At 46.0% G+C, this 22,434-nt stretch overlaps 1 protein-coding gene across 1 annotated transcript; it reads left to right on the forward strand.

Annotated features, from left to right (window-relative positions):
- The first annotated feature begins 3,287 nt into the window (after nucleotides 1-3,287).
- Nucleotides 3,288-22,434, forward strand: SNUPN (snurportin 1). The gene is given in 10 exon segments (XM_019750989.3): nucleotides 3,288-3,819; nucleotides 6,801-6,963; nucleotides 9,372-9,519; nucleotides 14,269-14,373; nucleotides 14,580-14,676; nucleotides 15,991-16,088; nucleotides 18,947-19,021; nucleotides 20,495-20,575; nucleotides 21,851-22,129; nucleotides 22,132-22,434. Coding segments are annotated over 9 exon segments (1,083 nt in total). The 5' UTR covers nucleotides 3,288-3,819; nucleotides 6,801-6,805; the 3' UTR covers nucleotides 22,174-22,434.

The raw sequence follows: 22,434 nt of genomic DNA on the forward strand, positions 1-22,434 counted from the left end.
GGGCGGAGAGGGGAGATCTTTTGGGTGGCTGCATTCTGTGGATTATGAGGAGTGCAGAGACCCGATGTCTATCTCTAACTTCCTGCCTTGTTTTCCCCATGAGAGACATGATACCCATAAAATCTCTAAGGGACATTGAGGGACAGAAGGTCTTTTCTTCTGTATCTGCTTCCTGCTGGGCAAGGGCATAGAGCTGTCCCTACCTATTGAGGATTCATGCCCTATCTGATCTCAGATGAGAGGAAGGGGTCTCGAGACCTGTATGGGAGACCGCGTTGGCTTCTTTGGTTGTGACTGGAAACCTTGTTGGGGCATCCTCCACATTCCCAAGACCCCTGAATGAGGAAAATAGATTTTAATTAATCCATTCAACCAGTCATTCAGGTATTGTTAATTGGCTAGGAGTTAGGCCCAGAACTGGCAGGAGAGAACATTAGGCTTCAATGATTACAATCAACAAGTATGAATCACAAGTTTTCTTTTTTTTTTGAAAGATTTTATTATTGGGGAAGGGGAACAGGACTTTATTGGGGAACAGTGTGTACTTCCAGGACTGTTTTTTCCAAGTCAAGTTGTTGTCCTTTCAGTCTTAGTTGTGGAGGGTGCAGCTCAGCTCCAGGTCCAGTTGCCATTGCTAGTTGCAGGGGGCGCAGCCCACCATCCCTTGCGGGAGTCAAACTGGCAACCCGTGGTTTGACTCCTGGTTGAGAGCCCACTGGCCCATGTGGGAATCGAACCAGCAGCCTTCGGAGTTAGGAGCATGGAGCTCTAACCGCCTAAGCCACCGGGCCGGCCCCCGATTTCTTCTTTTCTAGGTAGAGATCCCCACGCCCCCTTTGTGGGTGCTTACCAGATTTTAGGGGTGCACAGATTCCACTGTAAATAACATTAAATCATAGTGCTAAAATGGATCTTCCCTCTTCTGTTCTTTAAAGTTTTCCAATTATATAAAAAAAATTCTGTTAATGTTACTACTTATCACTTCGCCAGCACTTGCCGATCTCTGATTTTTACAAAGTTTTCAGTCTTACAGTTTTCTGCAGACATCTTGTATATAGCTAGGTTATAAATTATACTTTTTTCCCCTGTATATATTTTATAGATACCTTCTATTGAAGTGGGAAGTGATTTAAGGTAACGCTATGGTGTTCCTCTTTTAAACAAACATATTTAAGCTTTTTAAAAAAGTACTTGATTTAAATATATTAAATACAGGTATATGTTGTGAAGGTAGAATGTGAATGGCTATGGTTGCGGAGATAATGTACCAGGCAAAACAACCCCTTTTGGAAACCCAGGGGCTTCAAATGAGCCCCTGGGCCAAGTGCCATTTCGTTTTTTTATTTTTTATTGGGGAATATTGGGGAATAGTGTGTTTCTCCAGGGCCCATCAGCTCCAGGTCATTGTCCTTCAATCTAGTAGTGGAGGGTGCAGCTCAGCTCCAAGTCCAGTCAAATCGAACCGGCCAACCTTGATATTAAGAGCTCACACTCTAACCAACTGAGCCATCTGGCCGCCCCTCCAGAAGCTCAGTGGCAGCTCGATGTCTTCAATCTAGTTGTGGAGGGCGCAGCTCACAGGCCCATGGAGGAATGGAACCAGCAACCTTGTTAAGAGCTCACGCTCTAAGCCATCCAGCTGCCCCAAGTGCCATTTAGTTTTATTTCTGTGTTCTGTGGTATGGGGAGTTATTCCGCTGAGTATAAGAGACTGGAGCATTTTTCCTGGACCTCAGTGCATGAATTCGGGGAGCTCTTTGTCAATCTTAGTCTATTTCCTTCTATTGTATAGGGCCTTTGTCCTTTTCTGTGTAGTTCTGACCACTGGATGTGACTTCCGTGATCATGGTTAGAGAATGATAACTCAGGGACACAAAATACTCAGTATCCTGCTGTCAAAGTTCCCTAGTGAAGTCAGTCTCATAAATCAGGCAAACAGCTGCTTTTATTTGTGGATGCACCAAATAACCTAGTACATGTCTTGGCGTAGAATTAACCTCTGGTAGTTCACAGAATGTTAAAGAATTTACGAGACTCTACAAAAGTAAGAAAAGATTTACTGAAAGTCAAAGAGAGAGGTCTGGCAATATGAGTTTTGCCAGGGCAGAGCTCAATAGAGACAGCTGTCAAGACAGAGGGGTAAGAGAGATACTGGCAAACAGAGTTGTGCCAGGGCACAGTCTGATGGAGGACAGCTGCACCAATGAGGAGTACTGGGGTTTTATATTTTTCCATGCAGGATGTAGGGTGCTTGTCAGCTTGCAGGGGGATGCCATTACAATTGTCTTCTCCTGGGAGCTGTTCTGTTCCCATCTATGACGGATGTCAGCTTGCAGGGGGTTGCTGTTGTGATTGGGAACTGTCCTGTACCCATCCATGATGGGGGTTAGTTTGCAGGGGGTTGTCATTTTGATTGGGAACTGTTCTGTTCCTACCTATGATGGATGCAAGGTGCTTATCAGCTTGCAGGTGTGTGCCAGCCAGGGGTTTCAGAGCCAAGCAGTTAATGTTTAGCTGTTCCTGTTATTCCACAGACGCACTCCTGTTAACTCTTTGCCCATCCCATCCTGCCAGCTCACAAGCCCACTCCTGTTAGCTTTTTACTTGTCTCATCAGTACATGGCTTTGCTTAGTGTGACCATTGAAAGGCAGAGCTCACCTTCATAAATTCCGAGGTCCAAAAAAATTGGTCCCCAGAACCCCAAGCACCATTTATCTACTGTTTCATTCTGATTTCCTGTTCTTTTTAGTCCAAATGGATGGTTTCGTATACTGTACATAAAATATGCAAAGTCCACATCTTGGCATTCGTTGGACTCAAAATATGCTAACTTTGTACATTTTGTTTTTGTAGGATAGTATGTAATATCCAATTTATAACTCAAACACTCAGCAAATTCAAATGTTTGGCTCAAAAGCTGGGTGACTTTGGCCAAGTTATTTAACCTCTCTGAGCTTCGGTCTCTACTTCCTCGTGTTACTTGCAGATTAAATAAAATAATGCATGTGAGACAGTGACTGGCTCAAGGTAAAAGCACTCAATAAATGGCTATTCCTATTTTTACTTTGCATCTCATCAGCCCTCCCCCGCAGAGGTCGCACTGTAGTTTGATTAGCTCTCCTGCATCTGGGCTGCTTCCCCTACCCCATGAAGGATCATTCCTTTACCAGCGTCTACTCAGTGCCTCGTGCTGGACGCTGATGACTTAAGCAGGAATCAGCCGACCTTGCTTTGCCAAGCCCGCCACCTAGTAGGAAAGAGAACCTCCCAAACGGAGCAAAAGGGCTGTAATCAGGGCTGTTTCCGGTGTTGTACGGGCAGTGGGGAGGGACTTGGGGATGTCAGGGCTGCGGAAGAGTCATTCAGGAAACCCGCACCGACCGTACAAATCGCCGGCACGCGAGAGAGGACGGACCGTTGGCGCACCCTAACCACAGGGCGGGCCTGAGGGGCGGCAGGACCCCGGCCCGGAGGGCCTCGATCGCCCGGGACGAGATGGAGCTCCTCCTATTGGCGCCAATTGTCCCGAGGAGCTAATGCCCAGGGCCGAGGGCGCAGCCCGGCCAAGTCACCTTATAAGAGGGACTCGGAGAGACGGGAAAAGCGCCAGCAGCGGGCGCCAGATGTAACCGCCAGCGGAGCCGCTCCGCGAGAGGACTTCCGGCGGCCCCCGCGGCTGGAGAGGCCGGAAACGCTTGACGAGAGGCCCGTGGGCCGGACAAGGGCGGCTGAGGGGCGGGCCAGGCTCTCCCGGGGCAGCTGATTGGTCGGCCCCTGGCGGCCGTAGTGGCGACGATTGGAACTGTCACCTGAGACCGGTGAGTCCTGGGTTCGAGCTTGGGCCCGAGCCTGGGCCCCACTGGCTCCAACTGCTCCTCGGCGCCCGGCTATGGCTCCCGGTAGCCGGTTCCGCATCTCCGGCTCCCCGAGGCGTTCCCGCGAGGGGCAGAGCCAAGTCGGGACCTCCGCTGGGCGCGCTTCTGCTCCTCTGGTCCACGCGGTGGGCCCGCAGCCCTCGGGGACTCTGTGGGGGAGGGCGAATCCTGCAATGCCTAAATGGCCCCAGCCGTAGAGAAAGGCAGCGCGGGGCCGTGGCGGGGGGAGCTGCCACCCCGTGAGAGATGCCGAGGAGGCCCCGATCCCGGGCTGGGGATGCGAGGCTGGGGCCTCGGAGGACAAGAAGGGGGAGGCAGGGGACGCCTGGGCGCGTCGGAAATTTGGGAGTTAATAGGGGGCAGATGCAGGTGGAGGATGAGACCACCGGGCTAAGGTGAGAACCCTTGGAGACCGCCCCACCTGAGGAATGGGTTGAAAGAGCAGGAGCCAGCCAAGAGCAGCCATAAAGGAAGGTCCAGCCCCCGCCCCAGTATCCCAAGGCTGCGATTAACTTCGGCAGAGCGGGAGCTCCCACCGAGATAAAGCATGATACGGCCTAATAAATGTATTTGGTCATTACTTTGGTAAGCCGAAGACATAATTAAAAACATTTTTATTATAGAAGTGTTTAGATTGAGACTAAAGTACAGAAAAATATAGAAAATGGCACACCATTATGGATCCCAAGTACACATCACCTAGCCTGAACCACAAGATGGCCACACTGGTTGCATTACAAATATGTTAAGGTTCCACACTGTTGATCTTAAGAGTAAAAAAAAAATTGTTTTAAATTAAATTTATTGGGGTGACATTGGTTAGTAAAATTATATGGGTTTCAAGTGTGTGGGTTTTTTTTGTTTTTTTTTTTTAAGGAGGGCACAACTCACAGTGGCCCATGTGGGGATCAAACCGGTAACCTTGGTGTTCTTATTAGTACCACGTTCTAACCAGCTAAGCCAACCAGCCACCCCCTCAAGTGTACATTTCTATAATATATCATCTATATAAAAAAAGTTTCGTGTTTAATGGGTGCAGCGGTTCAGTTTTGCAAGATGAAAAGAGTTCTGGATATTGGTTGTACAGCAATGTGAATTTAACACTACTGAACTGTACACTTAAAAATGGTTAATACGGTAAATTTTGTCAGTTTTTAACTGCAATTTTTTTTTTTTTAAAGATTTTATTGGGGAAGGAGAGAGAACAGGACTTGACTGGAGAACAGTGTGTGCTTCCAGTTTTTTTTTCTTTTTCCAAGTCAAGTTGTCTTTCAGTCTTAGTTGTGGAGGGCGCAGCTCAGTCCAGGTCCAGTTGCCGTTGCTAGTGACAGGGGGCACTGCCCACCATCCCTCACTGGAGTGGAACTTGCAACTTTGTGGTTGAGAGCACACGCTCCAACCAACTGAGCCATCCAGGAGCTCAGCTGCAGCTCAGCTCAAGGTGCCATGTTCAATCTTAGTTGCACGGCGCAGAACCCACCATCCCTTGCAGGAGTTGAGGAGTCAGACTGGCAACCTGGTTGAGAGCCCACTGGTGCATGTGGGAATCGAACCGGCAGCCTTCGGCTTTAGTAGCACGGAGCTCCAACCACCTGAGCCACCGGGCCGGCCCTAACCACAATTTTTTTTTTTTTTTAACTTATTGGGGTGACAATTGTTAGTAAAATTACATAGATTTCAGGTGTACAATTCTGTATTACATCATCTCTAAATCCCATTGTGTGTTCACCACCCAGAGTCAGTTCTCCTTCCATCACCATATATCACAGTTTTTAAGAAAAGGTTTCTTTCAAATTAAAAAATCTAATGCTGCAAATTAAGAAAAAAAATCTGACTTCAAGTGTGCAATGGAAAGTAGCTCATTGCCAAGTAGAGGCCCATAGAGTTGTGTTTTTAACGATAGAGGCTCTAGAATGAATCTGTTGGTTTTGGTGTTCAGAGCAGTAGGACCTGGCCTGAGGTTGCGTTTAAGCACTGTGGTGCCCTCTGATTTACACTAGAACTGAAGGGTTAGGCCAGCTCAGCTCTGTGAGTCAGATGCCTCTTAAATGTTCCTGTTTTCTTACAGTCTTAGGTTCACCTGTAACCCTTGGGTATGCTCCTGTGCCACGTCCTAACTTCATTCTCAGGAGAGTTAATGAAATGTGAATTCACCTTTCTCTCCACTCCCATTCCTACCTAGATAGTCTCTCTCTAATATATCTACTCCTGTTTCCCAAGTGCACCACATGTCAGTCCTTCACACTCCTGGAGCGCCTGATGTTAGCCATCCAAGTTCTGGCTACATTCTAGCTATCACTTTGCTGATGAGTCCTACCTAGGTAGTCCTGAAACCTTCCTTCTGCCCACCGCAAACAAAACAAACTATAAAACCAGAAAGTAACAGGTTTGAGTTTTTGGCTTCCTCCAGGAGCTCCAGAACCAGTGTTTCTTCCAGAGGTAAATTTTCTTAATGTGAGTTGGTATTTATGAGAGAATTAAACAACCAATTGGATAAGATTTGCATCAGAAGATTATATTAGTTATTGAGTAATGGCTATTTAGAACTATGTAGGAAAAAATTAGGTGCTTGATCACAGCACTGGTTATCAGTGACAGTAAGAAGAAATTAGTTACAGGACCCCTGGTGATAGATGGCAAAGTGCAAAAGTTAGATTCAATCACAGGTTGAATTTGCTTAGTGACTAGTGTCTAAGTTTATATAATCAGAGCTATTGAAGTGATTATTAATGAAATATCTACAGGAAATAATGTAATGTTCATCTGTAGCTCATTTACTCTTTAACTTCCATTTTTCCCACGGAAACAGTTGTGATTTTGGATTGAGATATTTTTAGGAATGTAGCCATCATGCTACATCATAATTGCCTGTATACAGGAGGAAACATGAAATGAATGAACCATTTTCTTGTTTTTCTTTGTAGGGAAGATGGAAGAGCTGAGTCAAGCCCTGGCTAGTAACTTCTCTGTATCTCAAGATCTGAATAGCACAGCTGCCCCACACCCCCGCCTATCCCAGTACAAGTCCAAGTACAGTTCCTTGGAACAGAGTGAGCGGCGCCGCCGGTTACTGGAACTGCAGAAATCGTAAGGGATGCTTTAAAAACTCCTTGGCTTCTGTCTCTAGGCTGGGCACTGCGAGCCATTCAGGAGGCTCTAAATTTGCCTCTACAGAAACTGCTTCAAAGTAAACCCTTTGTAGGCTGATGGTCTTGCCCATGAGGTTGGAGGGGTAAATCCGGAGAGGTAGCCATCCTTTATACCAGAGCTTAGGAAAAGATGAGGAAGTAGGGAGAGGCTAAAGTTTGAAAATAAAAGTTCAGTTATTTGGTTAAGTTTTCTTTCCTTCCTGGCAGCAGTACTAAGCTTTGCAATTTAGGGACTTGTGAAAGCCACGCCCAGACTTCCACTCCCCACATTCCCTGTGTGGCTTCTTCTGCACTCTGAATCCTGGCATCGGTGTGGTCTTCCTGTCTGACTGCAGCCCAAATGTCTCTGTGGAGCCCTTGGGAGTTCCAGACAAATAATTCCACAGGAAACCTGAGGAAATGTCTTCCATACACATAATTCTCAGTGCCAAGATGGCACACAGGGAAAGAGAGCAGAATAGGAGTGTTTAAGGCTGGGCTGCTCTGAAAGCAGGGCCTGTCCTTTTGTTCTCAGTGTAACATGGACCTCTTCTGGGTGAAAAATTAAGGAATTGAAAATTAGTAGGAACTATTAACAGCCACACAGTTTCTAGGCTGTCTGCATTTTGCCCAATGCTGCATCCCTGGATGTATTTAGCAGAAATGGTTCCCTGTGGCCTCCGGGTTGCTTGCAGATTACATTTACAGATCACTCCAACCCCCCTCTTTAAAAAATTATAATTTAGATATTTTGAATTTTGAACTGTGAATACATACAATGAATGTATTACCTATTCCAAAATAATGTGTAAAAAGTCTCCTTTCCAATTCTATCCCCTTGCCATCCAGTTCCTCTTCCATATTATTTCTTGTGTATCCTTCCAAAGATATTCTATGCACATATGAGTGAGCAAGTTGTGGTTGCATGTGTACATAAGCTTTTTTTTTTTTTTTTTTAAAGATCTTATTGGGGAAGGGGAACAGGACTTTATTGGGGGAACAGTGTGTACTTCCAGGACCTTTTTCCAAGTCAAGCTGTTGTCCCCTCAATCTTAGCTGTGGAGGATGCGGTTCAGCTTCAAGTTTAGCAACCTTGTGGTTGAGAGGGTGCGCTCCAACCAACTGAGCTAACTGAGTTGCAGGGGGCGCTGCCCACCATCCCTTGCAGGACTCGAGGAATCGAGCTGGCAACCTTGTGGTTGAGAGCCCACTGGCCCATGTGGGAATCGAACCGGCAGCCTTCGGAGTTAGGAGCACAGAGCTCTAACCGCCTGAGCCATTGGGCCAGCCCAAGTTTTTTTTTTTTTTAAACAGAAGTAGCAGTGTAAAATACACTATTCTGCACATTTATTTAAGTTCTTTTTGTTGTTTGTTTTTTTCAGAGATTCTATATTGGTTCATAACGTACCAACTATTCTGTTCCATTGAATGGATAGTTCATGATGTCATCTAACCAGTCCCTTACTGATGGACATCTGGGTAGTTTCCTTCTCTTATACTTACAAACGATGCCTGGGAAGTAACCACGGGTGTGCATCCTTTGCACATGAACAAGTACACCAGCTCGCCCTTATTTTTGAGATAAAAGACCATTCATGTGCTTGCATGTGCTCTCTGGTGTGCTCCTTCGTGTGAGTGTGCAGGAACACGTGTGTGTGTGAGAGAGGAAACCAGCCGGCTTGGTCTGTCTCAGGGGATGACCTTTGGCGTCACTCAGCATTGAGGAAAGCAAGCCTGGGAGGTTATGTGGTATCTACAAATTACTTTGGAACAATTAGGTTCCAAAAATTCTTTTACCTCTCAATTTCCCAAACTTTCTATAATATGTAGTTTTTAAAAACGAGGAAGATAACAATAAAAGGAAACAAATAAAAGTAAATCATAAGCCACATGGTCCTTTTTGAAAGTTAGACAGGAGCTGGAGAAAGGCTTTAAAATTCTCACTGCATCTCAATGGTTCCTCTCTTCATTCCTGGAGCTTTTGCATTAGATGTCTGCCCGGCAGAGAAGTGGCAGCTCTTACCTGGGACAGGTGGGAGGAGTCTTGGAGGGTGTGGGGTGGGGGGCTTGGGGGGTGGGTGGGAGTGGGGTCAGCCTTTCCAGCTAACAAACCTTGAAATTTCCTTAAAATATTTTACTTTGCCCATTTTTAGGAAACTGGGGAAGGCTATGTTTAGAGTATTTAGGCTCTGGGAGGAGGTGGTCACTAGTTTAAGCCTTACAGAAGAAATTCTGTCATCTCTTATCCCTTTGGAATCCCCAGGTTGCTCCTGAATTTGGAGGCTTTGAATTGAATTAAATCTGCTACACTGTAGGGTGTCTTCCTATAAGAACAAAGAGCTGTCTTTATGCCTTTTCTTTCTCCAGCAAGCGTCTGGATTATGTGAATCATGCCAGAAGACTGGCCGAAGATGACTGGACAGGGATGGAGAGTGAGGAAGAAGAAGAGAAGAAAGATGATGAAGAAATGGACATTGACACTGGCAGGAAGTTACCAAAACGCTATGCTAATCAAGTGAGTATTCCAGAGACCATTAGGCCCAGCTAGTCCACTCCACTTCCTATGCAGTCAAACCCGCTGAACTAAATGTTGCCATAAAGAGAGGAGGAGGCAGCAGGACCAAGGAGGGGACTGCCAAGAAAGTGCTGATGTCCGGAAGTTTCTGGCTGCAGAGAAGAACTGGCTTACCGTGCGTGTGCTGACGGGGGTCACTGCTGGTCACTGGTGGGTTTGGGAACCATGACCCGGGCTGTAAGCCCAGGCTGCTGACACTACGGGACTCCACACATGTGTCCCTTTCATAGCCATTGCACAGCTGCTCTGCATGGGGCCTTTCCAGCTTAGCACTGCCCCATCCCACCTCCCAGACTTCCTATTACCCAAGCAGTGGACTAAATGTGTCAGCCTGGGATTTTCACATTCACATAATGGAAGATGGGAAGTACAGCTGCCCGTGAATGGAAGGAGCCTGTCCAGCCAGCCCAGGCCAACCAATTGGCCTCCGTGGGGCTGAGGCCATTAAACAACAGATCACTGTCAGAACCTTACTAAGTGCCCTATTGCTTCTAGAGAGCAATGCCAGAGGGAGAGCAGGCATGGGGACTGGTCAGCACTCCAGGCAGCCCAGGGATTCCCAAAGGCAGGGTATCGGTCCTAGTGGGGTAGGGGTCTGCCCACAACCAAGTGTGTTGTCACCCAAGAATCTCTCCCACCTTTAGCCTGTGGTCCTGGGTGCACATACTCCCCTCTTCCTTCTATGTCACAAACACAGCACCGATAGCATCCTCTGTGACAGGATAATTCTGTCATCTTCGGCAGGTAGTGTTGAAGTCCCTGCTATGCGTTAAGCTAGGCTGTGCCATGGGGAAGTAATAGCCCCTACACTCCTCGGCTGAGTGCAGATTATGGGTTTTGATCTAAGCAAGTGAGATTAACTTCCAGTAGGGAAAGAAGCAGGGCTGTAAAATCAGGACCACATTGATAAAAGAGGAGGCAGCTTTGAAGTGTGGGGTCGGACGTGGACAAGCAGAGGTGCAGGGCGTCCCAGGAAATCTAGGCAGTAGGAGCAGGCTAAGCGAGAGTGGAGGTGGGACAGGAGTATATGGCGTGTTCAGGAGTGGTGTGCCGGCCAGTGAGGATGCAGCAGCGTAGGGCTGGGGGAAGGAATACAGTGGAAATGTGTGTGAGGTTAGACTTTTAGATTGTGGGACCCCTGGGGAGTTTTGAGCCAGGGACTTCATGTGATGATAGCCACACCAGTGTGTAAAAGTGCCTGGAAAGAGAGACTGTGGTAGGGAGCTTAGGTTTGCTAAGACAATGTGGTGGTGGGCAGTGAAAGTGGGAAGGAAATGACGTCACGAGCATGAGAAATGTCACCAGGTAGCATGGACAGAATTAAGCAGTGGGTTGGATAGAAGAGGCACTATAAGGAGTGGTTAAGGGTTTAAGCTCTGAGGTCACTTAGACCTGAACCTGACCTCAAAGCCAGGCTCTTTGTTGACCTTCAGCAAGTTACTTAACCACTCTAAGTCTCGTGTTTCTTATCTGTAAAGTAGGGGATAGTAATAGCACTTTTCTCATAGGATTGCTAGAAGGGTAAATGAGATATAGTGTACCCTAAACACCTAGCCTAGCGCCCATAATAATGCCCCACAAGTATTAGCTGCTACTATTATTTTTTTAAACAGCCATATTGAGATATAATTCACATACCATACAATTCACACATTTTCAGTGTACAATTCAGTGGTTTTTAGTATATTTATAGGGCTGTGCAACCATCACCGCTGTCTAATTTCAGACTGTTTTCATCATCCCATAAAGAAACCTCGTACCCATTAGCAGTTGGTCAGTCCCCGCTCCTTTCCCCCAGCCCCTGGCAATCGCTACTCTGCCTTCTGTCTCCATGGATTCTCTATTCTGGACATTGCATAGAAGAGGGATCATACAAGATGTATCCTTTTGTGTCTGGCTTCTTTCACTCAGCATAAGGTTTTCGAAGTTCATCTGTTGTAACGTGTTCATTTTTATTGCCAATAATATTCTACTGTATGGATAGACCACATTTGTTTATCCAGTCACTAGCTGATGGGCATTTGGGTTTCCACTTTTTCGCTATTATGAGTAAGGCTGCTGTGAACATTCATTTACATTTTTTTTTCGTGGTCATATATTTTCATCTTGCTTGGGAGTGGAATTACTAGGTCATATGTGTGGTAACTCTGTGTTTAACGTTTTGAGGATTGCCAAACTGTTTGCCAAAGTGACTGCACCATTTTACATTCTCACCAGCGATATATGAGAGTTCCAGTTTCTCCACGTTTGTCAATACTTGCTGTTGTCTGTCCTTTTAAATATGGCCATCCTAGTGGGTATGAAGTGGTGTCTCATGATCCTGATTTGCATTTCCCTAATGACTAATGATATTGGGCATCTTTTCATGTGCTTATTAGCCATTTGTATATCTTCTTAGGAGAAATGTGTATTCAAATCCTTTGCCTCATTTTTAAGTTGCAGTATTTGTCTTTCATTACTGAATTGTGATAATGCCAGTCCCTTATTAGGTACATGATTTGCAGATATTTTCTCCCATGCTGTGTGTTTTCTTTTCACTGTCTTGATGGTATCATTAGCAATACAAAAGTTTTAAATTTTATATAGTCTAATTTCTCTATTTTTGTTTTGTCACTTGTGTTTTAGTGTTGTATCACTACTGTTCTTTGAGGGAATGTTGATTTGTGCCTTGGGTTTAAGATTCAGTAGCACAGGGCAACTGGATAGCTCAGGTGGTTAGAGCGCGGTGCTCTAAACAACAGGGTTGTTGGTTCAATCCCCACATGGGCCACTGTGAGCTGCGCCCTCCACAACTAGATTGAAACAACTACTTGACTTGGAGCTGATGGGTTCTGGAAAAACACACTTAAAATAAATTAAAAATTAAAAAATATTCAGTAGCACAGTTAGTGGTGATGTAATTACCAGGGCTACAGAAGGCAGCCAGGGAAGGGTGGGCGTTTCGGGATGGGAAGTACTTGGGCACCAGAAGACAGCGAGTTCTGTTTCGGAGACACTGAGTTTAAGGTACAGAGGGGACAAGCAGAGAAAGCGACAGCAGGTGGCCCACTGGGAATACACATCTGGGGGAAAGGAAAGAGACCCGGTGCTGAGAAAGAAGTTGGATTGGGAGGCATCTCTTAGAAGTGACAAGAAGGTACAGAAGTCGATGAGACCCACCCCATGGGGGCAGCATCTAAGAGAAAGGAAAAGGGAGACCTAAAACAGTCCCCTGAAGATTATCTGCATGTTTTTGGGAAGTGTGTGGAGGAACGTTTGGAGGAAAACACAATGGCACAGGGACAAGGGAACACGTGTGAAGGGGAGGATGTGAGTGGCAACGTCACAGGGGGAGGAAAGGGAGGTGAGGGCAGAAAGACTTGGCAGCACCTGAGGAGGTCACTGATGGCTTCAGCGGGCTGTGGGCAGCAGTGGACTGAGGGTGTCAGTGGGAGGGCAGGCAGCATCAAGGAATAGGAAGTAACTTAAAAAAGGAGAAAGTGCAATATCTTAACAAAAATGCAGAGTGATAACAGCTTTTCATTTTTGTTTTGGTTTTGAAGATTAGGGGTTGAGTATTTTGTGGGCTGAAGGGAAGGAGAGATGAAAGATTCAGTGGGAGGGATTAATTGATAGGCCAAAGTCTATAGATGGGAGGGACTAGGAGTGATGAGCAGAAGAGTTACATTTACTTCACCTTAGCCCCCTCCTTTTTTTTTTGGTTGGTAACATGATATTTTAATGACATTGATTGGTCAGGTAGGCTGAGAAATTCTACATTTTTAGGTTGGGCAAATTCTCTCTTCTGGAACATTTGAGCGACAACTATACAAGTAACCAAGAAAGTAACCATTAAGATTCCTATTTTTCTTTTCTGAGGCAGATTTCCTAACACGTGTGTCACCACTTGGGGAAATGATGATCTAGTTTAAAAGCATCTCAAGGTCAGGGGTCGTCTTCATCTCTGAGGTAGAACCCCAGGAACATAATAGTTATGATAATGGTAGGTGGGTGGCCAATGTAAGGAAAGGAAGAGGGCCCCGCCACCCGGATACAGGGGGTGAGGTGTAAGAGTGGGTGTGGATGCAGGGAGCGAAGGCGTGAAGTTGAAGTTCACAGTGAGTGGACTCTGTCCTGTCAGTTGAGCAGCAGACGAGTTGATTGCTAAGAGCAAGTGGGGTGGACGTCCCACTGTCTGTCTTTTCTGCCCCCATTCTTTTTTTTAAAGATTTTATTTCGGAAGGGGAACAAGACTTGATTGGGGAACAGTGTGTACTTCTGGGACTTTTCCAAGTCAAGTTGTTGTCCTTTCAATCTTAGTTGTGGAGGGTGCCATTCAGCTCCAGGTCCAGTCCCCGTTGTTAGTTGCAGGGGACGCAGCCCAGCATCCCTTGTGGGAGTCGAACTGGCAACCTTGTGGTTGAGAGGACGCGTTCCAACCAACTGAGCCATCTGGCCACCCGGGAGCTGAGTGGCAGCTTCTTGACTTAATTCTAGTTGTGGAGGGCGCAGCTTGCTGGCCCATGTGGGAGTCGAACCGGCAGCTCCGTTGCCCAGAGCTCGCACTCTAAGCAACTGAGCCACCCGTCTGCCCTGCCCTCAGTCTTTTAATTGTATTTTCGTTACAGATATAGGATGTGAATTCTCTGTCATTGTGAAGTGGAACAGCACATTCCTATTGATTTTTAACACCATGTTTTGTGTTCCCAGTTGATGCTGTCTGAGTGGTTAATTGATGTCCCTTCAGATTTGGGGCAGGAATGGATTGTGGTCGTGTGCCCTGTTGGAAAAAGAGCACTCGTCGTTGCGTCCAGGGTGAGTGCCGCCTCCTGTCCACACACCGTCATGCCTAGTCTGTAGCAGGAGGGGTTCTTTGTATTCCCGGTTCCTTGTCTGCCACAGCAGCTGTGCTTGGCCTGGGGACGGAGGCGCTTTCTTACAGGAGGATTTGTTGAGAGCCACCTTTGGATTGATGGCAGCCCTTGATGCCTAATGGGATTGGTACCTTTCTTTCCACACAGGGTTCCACCAGTGCCTACACCAAGAGTGGTTATTGTGTCAACAGGTTTTCTTCCCTTCTGCCAGGAGGCAATAAGCAAAACTCAACAACAGCGAAAGGTACCCACATAAGATTGCCTATTTAAGTTTTATAATCAGTAAAAGACAGTGTCAGTTGCTTGGGTAGTTCTTTTAAAGACCCATTTTGAAAGCCTACCTTTGGAACTGCGTAGACAGTGTCCTGTCCACCAGACAGGCTGTCTCCTTCGAGATCAGGTCTCCTCGGCTGCAGAACAGTCTCAGCCGAGTGAGATCTGCTGGATAGCACACCCCTGAATTAAAGTGAACATGCCTTTCCCATGGACCATCATTGCAGGTGATAGTTGCAGGGTGTTGCAAAACGTCCCTCAGGATTCCTAGGGTAACGGACAGAAAGCTGTTGGTGGGGAGTCCCTGCCAAATTCCCTTTTCTCTTTCATCATTGTCCTAACCTTAGCTTCTCCCTCCCACCTGAGCCCAACTGAGGAGAATAACATCACGGAGCTTAATTAACTTCCACAGTCATTGAGTGAGGAAGTGGCAGAGCTGGGCCCAGCTCCGCTCTCCTCCCTGCCTGCCTGGGCTCCCTTGGTGCTTCACTGTGCCCTTGGAACTAAGCCCCGACTTCTCTATGGGCTTTTTGAGGCCCTCCCGCATGGGCTTTGACCCACACACCCTTGTATCTTTCCCCTGCTCTACGTATCCATTCTCCGCTCTGCTCAGCGTGCTTGCCTCCTTGTACCCCACACGTGTCCAGTTCATTCTACCTCTGGGCCCCTGCTCATGCCACCTCAGTACTCTGGCTTGAAATGCACCTCTCCTCTGCCCTGTTATTTTCATCCTCTGGTCCCAGAAGACTGTTCATATCACGTCTCTTCCACGAAGCATTTCCTGCTGCTCCAATCCCTTTTCCTGGAATTCCTATTGCTCTTAGTTTGTGCTATGCAGTTCAGCTGTTTGTTCTTTCCTTATGTACTTAACTGGATTGTAACTTCCTTAAAGGCACGACTACCCACAGTTAATATTCCCCACAGAACACAGTGCCCGTGATAGCAACTCCAAAAGTAGTTGTAAACTAAAAGGGAAGATTACTTGCTTTCAAACGTGAGCTTCTCTAAGGTGGGTAAATGCCCCAGTTTATCTAGAAGTTGAGATTCCCACTTGGTTGAGGGGCTGTCTTGCTCCTTGTGCTCTCCTACCTCAGGTCACCCTTCAGTTGTGTCCTGAGGAGCTCTCTCTCCACTGAATCCTTTCTCCTTAGTGCTGGTGCTTGCTGCCAGCTCTGAGGATTGTTGGTCTCAGTTCCGAGGCCCTAAGATGGGGCTCCCTGGATAGTGATGCTGGGAACCCTGATTGGAGGGGAATTGTGTACCAACTTTGTGCGTTGTGTCACAGACTACACCATTCTGGACTGCATTTACAGTGAGGTAAAGCAGACCTACTATGTTCTGGATGTGATGTGCTGGCGGGGACACCCTTTCTACGACTGCCAGGTAAGGAGCGGTACTCCCCTCATGGCTTCTGTTCTCTCCTCTCCTCCCTGGAAAACGGCTGAGCATGTGGGTTTGGTACGTGACCAACTTCTTGGTATGCACAGGATGTGGTATATCAAGAACATTGTCTAATGTTCCTTGCATCTGTGAGTGTGTTTAAATTAGCTTCATTTAAAAAAAAGAAGTAGAAGGAACTATGGAAAGTATAGCAAATTCTTGAGGGGAAGAAAGAGAGAAACAGAGCAGAGGGTGGGCTGGGACTTTGTAGGAGCTGCAGTCACGGCTCCCCTCTCCAGAGTGCGGGAAGATTGCTGGCAGGGAAGACTGGGTGAAGGGGGTGCCACCTTGTGCAAGGAAGAGAAGGTGGGATGTAAGGTACCATCAGACAGACTCCTGCCACCTCCACTCCTTCACAAACCACACCCTGCCCCTGAAAGTGGCGGGTCTCCTCGGTATGACACAAAGCCTCGGATCTCTGAGGGGCTAGCTCCCGGAGGTTTCCCAAGTGAGGAGCAGCCCCAGTGTTCTCCTCTCAAGTTTCACCTTTCCCCATTATTTTTCTCAGCTTGGTGATTCTTATAAGTGACAGTAGCAGCCATCAGGGTGAGGCGAGGTCAGCCGCTCAGGCCCTATTTCTATTCCCAGCAGTTCCCATCCATGTCCGTTTTATAGTGTTGACTTTTTGTGCTCCCTGTCAGTTAGTTGATTATAGTGGTGCTCAGTGTTGTTAGAAATGTAAATTCTCAGACCTACTGAATGAAACTATGGGGTGGCTTATGTTTTAGCAAGCCTCCAGGAGATAGATCCTCATGCAGGTCCAAGTGTGAGAATCGTGGGTTCTCACCATCGGCTGCTGCTTCTCATAGCCTTTACCCGAAGCTGGGCTTCCACATGGTGCTAGGTGGTGGCCCTCAGGACCCTGTCGTTCTAACAGTAACAGCTGAGACTTGCACTGCTCAGGCTGTGTGAGCATCTTCTCCCTGGTCCCTCACAACAGCTCTGTAGGTAAGTACTGTTATTAGTCCTCAGCACACAGATAGGGCAGCACAGCCACGGGTGGTAAGTACCTTCTCCAATTATAGACTTAAACCTAAAACTCAGAGCTCGTACATTCAGTCCAGAACATATTTTCCTTTAATTCTGTTGAAGGATGTTTCCTAATGTGCATTCACAAGCTATGAATTTGGCAACTAAAGCCACCTGTATTTTTGTGTGTTTTTTTAAAGTGGTGAAAAAGGTTTATTAGAAGAGATAGTACACTCCAAAGAATTAGGAGCGGGCCGAGCCCAGCCACCTATGTTTTTACAATATAAAGAAAAAGACTGTGTGTGTGTGTGTGTGTGTGTGTGTGTGTGTGTGTGTATTTGAATGTTTATATCAACTTTATTCCTAATTGTCAAATTTGGAAGCAAACGAGATGTCTTTGAATGAATATACAATCTGGTAAATTGATCTCAAAACTATAAAAGTGCATTCTTCCCCCAAAAGGAAATATTTAAACAACATGAATGAAAATACCAATGTCATAGAGTTGAAGTTGAAGTCAAAGTAAAAATAAATCATCATCTGAATTTTCAATATTATTAAAAATGAAAGTATTAAACACATGAGAATAATAGATCAATGCAATAAAAGAAATAAGAGAAACTAATTAAAAAATTGATAAGACATTAAAGTAATAGAAAAAAATAACTAACCCAAATAAATCAATATGTAAGATAGTTCTTAATAATGTTCAGTAAAGTTTATGAAGTTCTATTTAACCTAATAAGGAGAAAAGGAGAAATGACAAACACATAAAATAAGAACTGTTATGATGACTAGCCACAAAGAAAAACAGGTAGTTTGCAAAAATAACTCTGAACAATTTTGTACTTTTTTACACTACTTTTCTTAACTCTATGCAAATAAAATACACATAAAATAAAAATTTAACAATATATTTTGTCAAAATTGACTCAGAAGTAGATAATCCAGAAAAACTGACATATATAGAAAAAATGAAAAGAGCTGTAAAAGAATTACTCTTCCAGCTGTGAAGACTGTGTGTGTGTTTTTTTCAAATTTCCAAAAACAAAATAATGTAAGGAAAGAAAAGGCCCTAAATAACTATAGGAGGATACATATCAGTAATTCAAAAAATAGTTTATGAGACGTTATAACTATATAGTAGTTTCTAATCCTCAGAATTAAAACAGAGGTTGCCCTCATGTGCTTTGGAGTTGGGGAGTCCTGGGCCCCACAGTATTTTCTCTGTGCACCTGGGCAAGTGACTTAATCTCTTTGAGTGTCAGTCCTCTGGTGTAAATAGAGATAATGGTAATACAACTCTCAAAGGGTGGGCAAGGGTTAATAAGATTGTGTGTGTAAAGTCCTGAGCACAGAGTCTGACACATAGTAGGCCTTCATGATAAATATTGGCTCTACTACTATCAGTAATCCTACTGGATTTTTTTTTAAATTAAAGTTTGTTGGGGTGACAATTGTTAGTAAAGTTATATAGATTTCAGGTGTACAATTCTATAATACATCATCTATATATCACATTGTATGTTCACCATCCAGAGTCAGTTCTCTTTCCATCACCATATATTGGATCCCTTTTACCCTCATCTACCACCAAACCCACCCCATCCCCCACCCCCGCCCAGTAATCCTACTGGATTTTAAGAAAAAAATCTTCGAAGATTTTATAAAGATCTTCCTGACCTTATGGCAGTTTTTTAAGGGAAATGAGTACAGTGACAGAAGGGCTTAGGTCTGCAAAAATCAGGTGGCTATTTAGAATGGGGTGTTTTTGTTCACATTCGAGTTTGCGATGAGCAGTATTTCATTTTTCTCTATCCATTCTCTGGCAGACGGATTTCCGATTCTACTGGATGCATTCAAAGTTACCAGAAGAAGCACTGGGAGAGAACACCAAGCTCAATCCTGTAAGGCCTTGGGCTTAGGACTGCAAAGCTTTTTAGGATTGGTCTATTATCTGAATATTATCCTGAATGAATTATCTTTTTTGGAGTCAGCGAGGTATAATGGGGAGAGTGTGGGCTTAATCGTCATCCAGATCTGAATTCTGTTTTGGGCCTTCACAGTTTCTAGGTTAATAACTTCACTTGGCCTTAGTTTCTTCATCTATGTAGTAGGGTTAATAACACTCATCTTATAGGGATGTTCTAAGAACCAGATGACATAAATATGCACGTCCTCCCAGCATAGTACTTACTTACAGTAGGCACGCGATAAGTTGTGACTGATACAAAGGCGATACAAAAGGCTGATAACTGCTTTTATTACTAAGGGATTACAATCCTCGTAGAGTGTTTCTCAGCCTGTAGCATCAGCACCCCCGGGCCTGGCAGAACACTCCTGGACATCATCCCAGAGCGTCTCACTCAGTAGGTCTAAGGTGAAGCCTGAGAATTTACATTTCTAAGTTCCCCAATGATGACGATACATGAGCCACATTTTGATACCCTCTGCTCTTATATCTGAGCTGAGAGTGACCTCATCTAGTCAGTTCCCTCATTTTACAAATGAGAACTTAGGTTCAGGGAGGGGACTGCCTTCCCCGAGGTCCCACAGTACAGGATGACAGCCCAAAGTGCATTTGTCACCTGCCCAGTGATTAAATAAGTGACCGCTATTTTCAGGGCATTTTATTAGTTAAGCCCTATGGATTGGCCTCTGCTTGGATGGCTTACAGCCTTTTTAAAGGCAATTGGATAACAGTTACGGGACAATCACTGTGGTCAGAACTTCCAGTGATGTTATCAATAGTGTCCTGGAGGAACATGCATTGAGGAAGGGGCAGTGGGAGCTGCTTTCTCTGAAAGGCTGTTGTATTATCTCACTAAAGCCACACGACAACCCTATGAAGCAGATACTTCTATTATCCCATTTTACAGCTGGGAAAATGGAGGCTTGCAGAGCTGGGAGTCAGACCCAGGCAATCTGACTGTAGAGTCTGTAGTCCTAATCATTTTGTTATGCTGCTTCAGTCTAAAAATCCTTGCTGGTGTGAAGGGGGCTTCACTCGTCCTCCATTAGGGGCAATTGTCAGAGGGCTGAGAGAACACGATCCCTAAACATAGCATGGGGCGGTGGTTCTCAGTCCTGACTGCATGTTAATATCCACTAGGAAACTTAAAATTGCTTGGGCCTCTCCCCAGACCAGTTCAGTCAGAATCTCAGGGTGGGGCCTGGACATCAGCAATTTTTAGGAGCTCCTCAAATGATTCTCCGTATAAAGCAAGGTTGAGAACCACTGACCTAATAATTCAGTGGGTAGGTGGAGGGGAGGGGAGAGGGGAGGAAGAGACTGAACACTTCTTCACATAGCTTTTCAGTTGCTAGAACCAATATTATTTGTAACATGTACTAATTCTTTGTTCTACTTTATATTTTAGTTTAAATTTGTGGGGCTAAAGAATTTCCCGTGTACCCATGAGAGCCTGTGTAAAGTGCTGTCTATGGATTTCCCTTTTGAGGTAACAATACCATAGTCTTTATTGTTCTGATGTGATTGCAGGCTGCAGTGAAAGTTGGTTACACAGTCTCGCGCCCTCCTCTGCCTGCTGTGTCAGAGCATCAGAAAAGGGCTGAAAGCTGGGTCCTGGTAGGGGTGTGCTCACCCCCTGCAGAACCTTAGCTCCACCCTGCTAGATAAGTCAGAGTGCCGAGCTGGACGGGCCCTGAAAGGACAGCGTATCTGGCGAGGCTTCCATTCCTACGTCCTTCTTTGTGTGCCTCTGCTACAAGCCTGACAACGAGGGCCTTTGACTTCTGTGACTGACAGAACACAGGAGTGTGGTCCCTGAGCAGTGGCGACCCACCCGTCCCAGTGTGCCCTGCACTGTCCCGGTCTCAGTGCTGAGCACCCCACATCCCGGAAGTTCCTCAGCTCGGGCGGTCTTTTGTCGTCCTTGGAAGCTGCTGTTACCCTCTCCAGGCTCAACAAGCAAACTTTCCTTTGCCCATCACACCCTTTAAAACTCTGCCTAGCCACCCACAAATCTTTGCTTGAACTGGATATAATTTTACTAGAAGAATCACAGCTTCCCACATGGCAAAAGCAGAGTTGCCTTGATTTCTGGGAGTCAATTAAGAAGGTGGTAAGAACACCATCTTTATTTATAGCTCTTATGCCCCAGTGACAATAAATGTTTTTTACAGATGAGTCAATGACTCACCAGAAAAGAAAATGTGGGACTATAGGCAGTCTTCCCGTTCAGAAAAACTGAGTTTCCCAGAACATAGCTCGCAAAAAATGTAGGGGGAGGTTTAGGCAGCCAGCAATGCTTTGGAGCAGGGATTCTTGACAGCCTGTTTCCTGTGCTCAGCAGTCCATAGGGGCTGCCAGTTCCCCTGCTTTATTCCCTGCGCAGAGCACATACCCCACCGCAAGACCTTTGGGTGGTGGAAGAGCATGGAACTGGGTTCAAGGTGAACGTCTGCTTCACCTTGTGTTTTCAGAGAGGTCCCCAGAACTCTGAGCAGTCCCACCTCTCAAATACCCTCACGGTGGGTGAGACGGTGAAATAGTGGGTAGGAAAGTACCCTGTAAACAAGAAAGTACTATTTTTGTTTTTATTGTCTAAAATTTAGTTTTCTAGGCCATTTCTTCATTTAGGGAAATTGCATGTGAGAAATAAGAACTTTTTTTCCTCTGGCAGTGGACCATAAGAGCTGCCCCTGTAAGTATAGGTCTCCTAGAAACATGTGGCCCCAGAAGTCATTTTGATCCCTGCTGTGCCCTCTTGTAGGTAGACGGGCTTCTCTTCTACCACAAGCAGGCCCACTACAGCCCCGGAAGCACTCCTCTGGTGGGCTGGCTGCGCCCGTACATGGTGTCCGATGTCCTTGGCATGGCCGTGCCGCCTGGCCCGCTGACCACCAAGCCAGAATATGCGGGGCTCCAGCTGCAGCAGATTATTGAGCACAAGCGGAACCAGAAGGAAGGTACGAAGGAGAAGCTCGCCCACAAGGCTTCTGACAGCGGACACTATGAGCTGGAGCACCTGTCTACCCCTAAGCTCACGAGTGCCCCCCACAGCCGGGACCGCCCGGGAGCCTGATGGAGAACTAACGGAAGCCTCCTTTGGGACTCACAGGGCAGTGCTTGGGCCCAGAAGGAAGGTTGGGGAGGACAGTGACTACAACAGGTGACTTCATTTTACAGTGGGCTTTCCAAACCCACTGCAGCTGGACACAGCTTATCTTCTATCTGAAATGCTGGCTCAAACAGTTGGGGGAGGTTCCCAGGTTAATAGGTCTCTGGATTTGAGCAACTCCTGTAAAAATGTATCCCAGATCCACAATGCAAATATACGTGATTCTTAAGAAAGAA

This window comes from Rhinolophus sinicus, chromosome 3, assembly GCF_057876585.1.
Source record: "Rhinolophus sinicus isolate RSI-liver-muscle chromosome 3, RSI-T2T, whole genome shotgun sequence".
Lineage (NCBI taxonomy): Eukaryota > Metazoa > Chordata > Mammalia > Chiroptera > Rhinolophidae > Rhinolophus > Rhinolophus sinicus.